The sequence below is a fragment of the Glossina fuscipes genome, unplaced genomic scaffold (assembly GCF_014805625.2).
Source record: "Glossina fuscipes isolate IAEA_lab_2018 unplaced genomic scaffold, Yale_Gfus_2 1, whole genome shotgun sequence".
Lineage (NCBI taxonomy): Eukaryota > Metazoa > Arthropoda > Insecta > Diptera > Glossinidae > Glossina > Glossina fuscipes.
The window spans coordinates 41,503,451-41,514,470 of record NW_023998415.1 but is presented as its reverse complement, the minus strand read 5'-3'; the positions used below and the strand labels follow the sequence as shown (position 1 = coordinate 41,514,470).

General features: G+C 32.7%; 1 protein-coding gene across 9 annotated transcripts in view; it reads left to right on the top strand.

Annotated features, from left to right (window-relative positions):
• The window catches only part of LOC119645116 (protein alan shepard-like), a 202,489-nt gene that overhangs the window by 186,402 nt on the left and 5,067 nt on the right, over window positions 1-11,020 (top strand). For all 9 annotated transcript variants that reach the window (XM_038045035.1, XM_038045036.1, XM_038045039.1 and 6 more), the window contains one exon: window positions 8,562-9,091. In XM_038045035.1, coding sequence (XP_037900963.1) covers window positions 8,562-9,091 — 530 coding nt within the window. The remainder of the gene's footprint in view (window positions 1-8,561; window positions 9,092-11,020) is intronic.

Below are 11,020 nucleotides of genomic sequence, written 5' to 3'. Positions count from 1 at the left end.
TATTATTATTATTATTATTATTATTATTATTATTATTATTATTATTACTACTATTATTATTATTCTTATTATTACTATTATTATTATTTCTCATTATTATTATTATTATATGTATTAGTATTATGTATTATAATAATTATTATAATTAATTATTATTATACTTATTTGTTTTCGTTATTATTATCACGTATTATCATTACAATTGTAATAATTATTATTATTTATTATGTACACTAATACTATAATTATAATAATAATTATTATTTTTTGTTTTTATTATTGTCACGTACTATTATTACAATTCTAATAATAATAATAATAATAATAATTATAAGAATAATGATAATAATTATTATAAGAATAATAATAATAATTATTACTATTATTATAAATATAATAATTAATTTTTTTTAAATTATATTTATTATTATTATTGTTGTATTATTATTATTATATTTATTATTATTATTATTTATTACAATTATTGCTATAATTATAATTACTATTGGTATTGACGGTCTCTTTTTTCATTCGCGTGTGCATGTGCGTGCGTGCCTAGTTCGATTCAGTTCGATGAATGATTCTAATTACTGTGATATTGCACTGTATGTAATATTACATGTAAAAGTGTCCCTCTCTCTCTCTCTCTCTCCCTCTCTCTCTGTCGCTCTTTCTCTATGTATACATATATATCTATCTTCTATGATTGTGTGTTTGCCTGTCTGTCTGTTTGTCTTCTTCTTTCTGCTTCTCCCGTTTCCCTGCAATGTATGTGCGTGCGCATGTATGTATGTGTGAATGCATTGGTTATAATATCCACTGAAGCCTTATCCCTTTTTTATTACGTTAAATATTTTTTTTGCCTATAACCAAAAATTTTATTTAAAGCCGGCTGGCTACTCATTAATAAGCTTCCGCTACAGTTTTTGTTATTGGCCCAAATTGAATGTCAGGTCTATATGTATATATATATATATATATATATATATAATATGTTTCTTTTTGTCACAGCTATCATACCGTACGCTTTGATCATCTTTCATATCGTATTAATATTAACACGTATACACTTTTTGTATGAAGTCTGCTCATCATGCCTTGTTTAATTTTCAACGAGAGCAATTATTAAAATTTTCCTTTTTTTTTTAAATTAGATTGTCTCAAAGTCTATTCAAACTTAATTTTATATTTCCCAATAAACCGTTCATGCATATTCGTTAGAATATACTAAAAAAAATAAAAAGTTTTGTTTTATAATCTAAGATTTATATCCGTACATCAACAAATGGAAGTTTACGGATTTTTCTTAACCCATTTGCAATGTAAACAAGCCATTGTATTGCCAGTTAGCAAAGAAGGGCGAGTATCACGTCGGCATGCCCACCTTTCATCCTGAATGCGATAAAAAGCATAATTGCGATGGAAGTCAAAGGTTCTGTCAACGAATGCAAAACGCTTACCGATCGGGCTATAGCCCCGCCTTTTCTCCGCTTCTCACCTTCTTTATGCCCACCACCACATTGCATCCTGAGTGATTGGTCATTAAGAAAAAGAAGAAAACAAGTAAGAAAGTTATATGTGGTTCCGACCGAATCTTTTATACCCAACAACGTTATCCCAAAATATATACGGGATGGACGAAAGTGATTTTTTCACTTTTAGAATAAAAGTTTTTGTCGCATAGGTGCGTAGGCGTTGTAGGCGTGTCCTTTGAAAAGTATAGGTTATCTTCATTTTCTCGAACGTGACAGTGTTTACCAGAGAGATTAGACAGTTGGGCAGGCAGACAAGTGCACAGATGGACATTATTAGGAGCATTAGATATTTGAAACTTCCTAAGAATTTATATACTTTATGGGGTTTCTTGAAGTTTGTTCCTGCGCTTTATAACATTATTGAAGAATAAGGTTAAATTTTGATACACTATAATATTGGGTAGGCGTGGTAAATTTATCTCATTTTCGTGCACAAAGGTTACAGGATATGATTTCTTCTTCGATCAACATGTTCCTTATAATAAGAAAATAAGAAATGAAATAACCTCAAAGAGGGTACAAAAATATTCTACAATTTGAGCACGTAATCGTACGTTTTCAGAAGATTTATTTTACAAAAATTTTTGCCTGTGATGGACAGAAGAGGTAACGCCGACGATAGTAATAGAAACTCTTAACTAAACGATTTCTGGTCTTGCATCGTGCTAAAGAATCGCTTTGACATTAACTTTTGAATATTGTGTAGATTTAAATTCCGGGTCCACTTGTAATCTTTACTGATGTTGAGACCACTTATGGCTCCGTCGACTATTGTTCTCGTCCCGACGCGTACGAAACTAGCGCGTTTGCACGCCGGAATGTAAAATATATAGAAAGATACCATATAAACTAGCGTCCGCTGCATATTCGGAGAATTTGCGTTATTCTATAGACCCCAAAAATAATGCATTTTAAGCATAACCAATGGCCGTTGATGAGAAAATTTACCCAGTTCTTGAATTTTGCTGAGAATTTCGCATTGTAGCTCTGAAACCTCAATAGCTGAAAACTGGCGCGCGTGTTGACAAATATGCCTCGAATATAGGCATCGAGACACAATCAGATTCCCGTCTACTGTAAGGCTAATGGACTCATTTAGAGAACACGCTTTTAACAAGCTGCGAAGAAGGATTCTATTATAATAAGCCAACAGCGGTTAGAAAATGGAATCTAGTTTTTGGATCCAATACTTCCAGGCATTATAATATTTGCTATTAATTCGATACTGAAATTGGCAGAACCAAGAGGAGTCCGAGTTATCAAAGCAACTGCTCTGGCGGTTATTTTTTGCATTCTGACCATTTTAGGCAATTTAGAGTCGCTTCGTGAGGATCAACAAAGCCATTTAGACGCATCACAAGCGATTCTATTTTTGCGCTAAATGAATCATTCTGCAACAAAGCGTATATTCAAATTAATATGCCCTCAGCTTATAGATAGATAGAAGCATTCTCTTTAACTTTTTCAGATTTATGCCGGCATATATTTGATTGGATTTTACTATATCTGGATTTTAATAGCAGTAGTCTTGAAATCTTTAGGTAACTTTCAATTAATTCTGTAAATTATGAAAAGAAAATATAATCTGGTTAAAAGCGATTCCTGTTAGTGTGTTCGTAAACTATGCAAACTCGGATGTGATGAAATAATCAATGAAAAAATCGCTGCGTGCATATGTATTGCTTTACACGTACGTTGTATATGTATGGATGTATGTATGCACACAAAATGCACACAAAAGTGCATCTTTTTTTTTTTTTATAACTTTTCATAAACCAAACATATTCATAAGTAAATAAAGAAAAGTCAGAGAAAACGGATAATGAGAAAATTCGACTTCAAGAATGAAAAGGACGGTGGAAGAGAAAGGCGTATGGGCGGCTACGGAGAAAGTGGTGAGAGAAAGGTGCGGAAAAGAAATGGAAATCAAAGCGTAAAGGTGTAAAAATTGTAGAAATAACATAATGAAACAAGAACAACAATAACAGCAACAGCAACAGCAACGACAACGACAACGACAACGATACCAGGACAAACTAATAATGATGTTGATGACAATAATGATGATGCTTTAGTGAAAAAGAATAAAACAAAGTGCAGAGAAGAAATGAAAAAAAATCAAAAGAATAACAAGTGTACTCTTGAAAAATTACTCAAATTACGTGAAGCGCACACACAATCATATAAAACAAAAATGTCTTTTCTCAAGAGTGTATCATATTTGCACATATATATTTATTTAAGCAAACCCTCATAAAAACACGCGCAAGACAGATAAATTTTAAATGTAATGAAAAACGTGGGCCGAACAAGAGAAAAACACCTTGAACGCAAAAAATTATATTTTGTTTATTTTTTTATATGCAATATATATATATATATATATATATATATATATATATATATGTGTGTGTGTGTGTGTATGTATGCATGTGTGTATTATCGCGCGTATATTTGTATTTCAATTGTACGCTGATTTTTTTTTTTTTTTTTTTTTTTTTATAAAGGGAGAAAAAAAATTTAAAAAAAAAAAAAAAAAAATCTTTGTATACGTATCGACACACACATACATGGATGCAGTTGCACATACACATGCTCGTTTAAATTGAGTAAGTGAATCTGCTGTAAATGCAACAATAAAGACGGAAATAGTGAGGCAAAGCGAACGCGTGCGGTACACGGCTTGAAGCGAACGTTAAAAGAAGAAAAAGGTTAAACGACGGTTTCATGCTATGCGCTACGGGTCGCAAACTTCTATATCTAAAATCCATGAATGAAAAGAATAAAAAAATAAACGGTGAGGGTGTGCTTATATTAGGACAATACATCTATATATGTATAGAGTACTATTATTGAAAGAAAAAAGTTTTTGAAAATATTATAAAAAAATATGAAAATCAAATGGAAAAAAATAAAGAATCTTAAGTACATTTAAGTCAGTCAGTCATTAAGCGTAACATATACTAAAAATACATTTATGTAATGAGGAAGATGAGTTTTTCTGTTTTCCTTTTACTTCCTTCTTTGTTCTTCAAGTACATTTGCAATGAACATCAAATTTTTTTGTGCTAGAAACGGAGAAAACAATTGAATTCCATTTCGTATACTTTCTCTGCCATAGTGGATCGCGCAATAACAAGTATACGTAAGAATGGACAAAGCCACAAACAAATAAAATGCATTTAAGGTCAGATAGATCAAACGTTCGGACGACTACATGCCAAATTTGATACCACATGAGAGGTTAACGCTTATTTGCCAATCATTGAAAGTAAACAACTTTATTTATATCATTCACTATGAAAAAATGTGTGTGGTTTTCATTAAAAACTATTTCTCGAAAGGAAAGCCACCAAAAGAAACTGACAAAGAGAACCAGACCATTCAGATAATACGATGATTAGATACTGGATGACTGAACCTAATAGTGAAAAAGTCTCTGATAAAATATTGAAGGACTCAAAATTGAGAGAGACAGCTACACTTCTGCACGGGATAATAAGGTAGAAATCTTCAATCATTATTGTGAATCGATGCGTGTTCGCGAACATTGAAAACAATTAGTTATAGCACTGTCACAAAATATTTGTTTCTGCATGGGTAGAATCTTTCAGTAGCGGAATTAAAAATGCCGCCATCGTCGCTTGAATAACGATAAATGTTGCCCACTGTTGAAAACTTTGAACTTTTTGTCGAATATAATTTTACATATGATACTTCGCCGTACTGTGTGGGCGTTTTATGGCACCGGCACGTACTTTTATGCGTAGGATATTGACATCAGTGAAGCTTCTCTGAGCCATGTATCGCGCCATCTTCGAATTAAATTCAATTTTTGCAAATGTGCAACTGTTACCTTAAGGAGAACAGCAGGTTTCCCTATAATTTCCGTAAGCTGTTATCTAACAATTTCTCTGAAGAGTCATGGCGCCTGCCAAGTCACTTGAACGCATCCGTATTACCGTAAAAAGGAAACATAGTAATTTCTAATAGAAGAAGAAATTTGTTTTGAGTTTTCGACTCCAAACTTCCAAATTAAACGTGGGCGATAATGTCTTACTGTATAATGTAAGAAAAAATCCATCCTTTGTTTTTTTTTTTTTTTTTTTGAAACGGCCAGTCAGGGAGGGAATATGCTCTGTGCGTATAATAAAGCGATTGTCGGAAAGACGTAGAAAAAGCAGGAAAGGGATAGAGAGTGTAGTCGCATCTTAGTGAAGGTGTGCGCAATCGGTAAGTGTAATACATTACATCCACTATAACTGGACTGGCCATCCACTATAACTACGAGTAAGTATGGTCAAACCGCACTGAGATTTGAATCCGTGAACATTGAGTTTGAGATCCCTATTCTCAACCACTTGGCTATGCAGCGAAATGTGAAGTGCTATCAGGTTGTTCAGAAATTTATTGCGGTTTTACCCGAAATCCGGAACTAGACAGATAATTAGGGTTAATAGTATATATAGGTATATAGCGCAGACTTATGTTTACTCTGTATAATAGTTATACGTAATTTTTACAATGGAAGTTCAAAGTGAGCGTATAAGCGTATATGTTGCCTTCTTATTTCGAAAAAAGGTGAAAAAGCATCAGGAGCTCATAAAGAAATGTGTGCTGCGTATGGAACTAATACTGCATCAGACCGTTTTTTTTAAGTACATTACTTAATAAAGTGAAAGCTCTGATGGGATTTATCAAACTTTGGTCGCATGAGTTTAACGATCCTGCCGATCGCTGTTGCTTACCGCACTTGTTGGACAGAGTTTCATTGTTCTGTGCTCTCCGTTAGATTAATTCGAGTCTGCGCAAAAAACTCTTAAAACTCGCTTCGCGTGGCTTAAGATGGAACCCGTCATTACCGTTACCACTCTCTTAGAGTATTTTTAAGTTTATACACTCTCTAACCTTGAAGGATGGAAGATGGAATTGACTGGGCGCCTCTTTTATTATAAAATTATTATTAGTGAAGTGCCATTCGTCGCTTTCTCGAATGGAGTAAATATTTACATTCCGGTCATATTGCCTTAACAATTCTGTTACATGCCTGCACCAACTATAGGGTGGATCACCCACTTTAAGCTGCGTGACGATCTTTTAATAACTATTGTTGCTTTACGATTTGACGCCTTCGCCATTTGCGGTTACGGTTTGCTTTTCCATTTACTATACTTTCCATACTCTATACTGTAGCTTACTTAGATTTACCTGCGTAGGGTAACCATTTATTATAATTAATTCTGCGTATTCTGCTTAATTTCAAATTGATGTTTAGCCAACGTATCTACGATCGGAAAGCGAGGATAATTACGATTTAAGTGCCTTCTTAGAAGTTGGTGAACTATTCTCTATTCCAAGCGTTCGCAATTAATAATAATACGCATGCATGCATAAGATTGTAGATCAATTGGCACTTCCGCACTTGCTCTTTGCAAATCGTCTTCTAGCTGTAATTACTCCAAAATGTTCGTTTTCCCCGAATGTTATTTGTTGTGCGTATTCGAAATGCGTGCCCATCCAATCGAAATTTTTTGCATAATATTCCAATTTTTGTTGAGAAATTTTGGAAATTGCAATCTTTTTCATATGAGGTGGTGCCATATAGGAAATGGTCGTAAATGTGAGACGATTTAATATTTGAGCCAAATTTCATCGAAATATCTTAGAAACTATCGACTATGCATTAAACACAAAAATTCGAAGGGCAGACAGCGACGTTTAAGTGATTCTGAAAATGATTCTGAATCGATCGGTATAATAAACGACAACTCAATCCTAAGTCCTTCTGAATACTATATTCATCGATACAAAAACTGAACCACAGGCGGTGTAAGATATAAAACTTTACGCTGTAATCTGTAACACTTTTGAAAAGCTTTGATTTGGCTATGATTTTGGGGAAACAACTTTGGTTAATGGAACAACTAACAAGCCCATTTTCAAACATCATTTAATCGGAATATATCTCCTAGAGAATATTTGCGTATTTCAACATCAATTTCATTCGACGGATATTTAAATGGGATAAATGCGCCAAAATCAAATGTCCGCTTCCAGGTATAACGACTGCTTAACGTGGGCATAATAAGTGCATTACACATTACATAAAAATCAAATGACGGCATAACGCAATTCTTATAAAGTAGAGGCTTACGGTAAATTACATTTTCTCTTGTTCTAAACTTGATTCTGACTGTATTCTCTCGTTTCATTGAAAATCCTCAAACAAATTGAACATTAGTTGTTATTCTGATGTTTAATTGTTGTTTGATCAACAACATTAAGATACGCTTATTGCGGATTATGAAAATTTCCTATATGTAAGTGTGTGCGTAAACAAACCACTTGTAAGAACAAATATTAACCATTTAAATTAATAATAATAACAAGTTGTATAACATAAGGGTGATTATAGCTAATTGTCCTTAGTGTATATGCGTTAACATCTGGTCGGTCTGTGCTCATAAATTAATTCAAGGAATCTTATGTTTATAATATATATATATATATATATATATACCTAGACGTAACTACATATCCATTTATGTGTGTGTGTGTGTGTGTGTGTGTGTGTGTGTGTATCTTTTAATGATATCTTTCACAGGAATACAATGATAAAACTTGTCATTAAATTTAAACATCGGTATATACGTATGCAAATGTTTATAGATGAAATATAGTGTAACGCCAAATATTTATTTACAAATTGTGTACGTACCTTCAATCTCTTGAAATGGTAACAATTTCAAAAATGTTTTTCAAAAAAGTTTCACAAAATAAATTAGAAATTTAATTTACTGTCTTAACGCCTCACGTATACGAGGAGCATATGTTAGGATATTTTATTATAATAAAACCCAATATATGTTTCTCTCTCTAGATTTCCATTAAAAATATACGTAATATTTAACAAAAATTTTTTGTTTAAGTACATTAGCCATGCTAGCCCAGCAGTTTATATCCATACATTTTTTTAAATTTTTTTTCGTAATATTTTATTTGAATTTGTTCTCGTTTATAAAATAGCGTTCTCCCTTTCTGAATCCCACATCGAATGCTGCCCTAATCTTTAATAGCACCAATCACAACAACCATAACGTTAAACAGCAGCAGCCAGCATATAGTCAAAGTCATAGTCAAATTGTTAATAATCCTGCAACAACAGCTAGTCTTGGACAAAACTTTAGCAATATTCCATCAGTGTCTGCTTCCAACGCTCATTTAATAACATCAGCAACAATACAACCACATAACACCATGGGTCCTACAAATTTAAATGGTACTCAACAATCGGTATTACCACAACAACAGCAACAACAGCAGCAACAGCAATTGCAACAATTACCACAACAGCAACAGCATACGCAACAACAACAACAATCTCAGACACCACAATTGCATCTGCAACAGCAGCATCATCAACACCAACATCATTCATCAGATCAACATCATCATCCACCACAACAAGGCACAGAACAATTATCAAAAACTAATGTTTACATAAGAGGTCTACCGGAGGGTACGACCGATAAGGATTTAGTTATACTATGCTCAGAGTAAGTTCAAATTGTCTTCATTATATATGTATACATATATATATAAAAATTTTTGAGATATTTTGTCCGAAATTATAATTTATATTTGGATAATCCTGTAAAAATGGAAAAAAGGGAACTTAGCTTTTAAATGCCCACCATTCACCTAATTTGTGTACGATATATAATTGGACGATAGAATGAAACCGACTTTACATCAATATCGAAACGTACATCTTGTATGCTTCAAGATATACTTTTATGAATATCCCTATCGGTTATTTTGATCTTTCCAACATGGAAATTTTATTCAATGAAAAAGACGAATGCGCGTCTACAGGCATTAAATAATTTTATGTATTCGAATTTTTTTTTTTTTTTTTTTTTTTTTTTTTTTGACACAAAATTTAATAATAGCTTCCCTTATTTAGAATTACACTGACTGCATAACGTATCAGTTTGCGTGATTACATCTTTATTGCAAAAGACTGTAGTGAGCCCGGCTTCTCGCGCTAAGTGACCTGAAAGCAGTCATACAAAAATCTGAGTATCAGTTTAAGATAGATCGGAAGTTACTAGATTGTCCCATAAATCATCTCATACGATAATCTATCTATTCAAAATCGATAGGACCACTTTTCTTTCCTCTTCCTCATCAAATAGTTACTTGGGTACCCAAACTTTATCACTTTTCGATTTGATGGAGGCGTTTGCTTGCAAGGCGTTTTGCTTGCGCCACAAAGGAGGCAAACACAGCTATTCGGGTAGTTTAGTATGAATGTGTTCCGCTGAATGGGGGGCCGCTACCACTGAATATGTATTAAATATATTTTATATTCATAATAACATGATGCCTCGAAATATGTATCGCCGTGTATCCCAAAAAGAGTATATATACATACTAATCTAAGCTAAAATGGCATCGATACGGTTTTTTCTATCGGTCCGTCTATCATGACGTCCAATTGAAAATTCAAGTTAGAAGATCGCAATAGCTTTTCAAATTTTTCTACTCACTCTCATTGGAACCAGCTAATTAGGTTAATAAGTGCACTTTCTATTTATGAAAACTCTGATGATTTAGATCTATTTTTTCCCTATCATAGATACGAAATTGTAGAGAGATAAAATTTAAAGCCTCGAGTATTTGCATATTCAGTATTCATATCAAATATTGAAGGAATGTATGTTACACTCAAAGGCATAGATCAGAGATCTCAGTATAGTATATATACTCTCGATTAATGCAAGATTCAAAAATCGATTTCATCTGCATACAAGCCCTATATGCTTGTGTATTGAGAATATGCAATAAGCTGGCATTATACAGTCATAGGCAGAATGAGCAGAAGTCAAGTTTCAAGTGATTGTTTTAATTTAAAAAAAAAAAAAGAAGAAGATTATCGTTGTAAATTATTACCAGGAATACAAATGAAACGTATTATGTGCATATTTGCTTTTTTTTTTTCGTTATACAATTTCTTCGAAAACGATGACAAATGCAGTTTGAAATCTATACATAACGTACGATATGCATGACACGATAAATTATCGATATGTCTTGTCGCTTTATCTTGCTATCAAATATCGCACACGGATTAACAGCACAATAATGCATAAGTCCGCGTTTCAAAGTCGAAAATGTGCCAACAATTAGGTTATATATATATATATATATATAAAGTTAATTTATTCTTAGAAATCTTGCTCAAAAATGAACTTAGTGGGTCCACAAATAGGCCGGATTGGGATTGCCTAAAACGGTTATACATATAATATGAATATTTTTTTTTTTTTTTTGAAAAAAATTTACAGCCGACCGATGTATGTATGGCATAGCTCTGTGCAAGTTCGATGCGCAACTATATAAAATAGTTCGAACTCTTTTTGGGGTAATATTTTTATAAATATATTTAAATAACCTCTTGTATAATTATATATAATTTACAT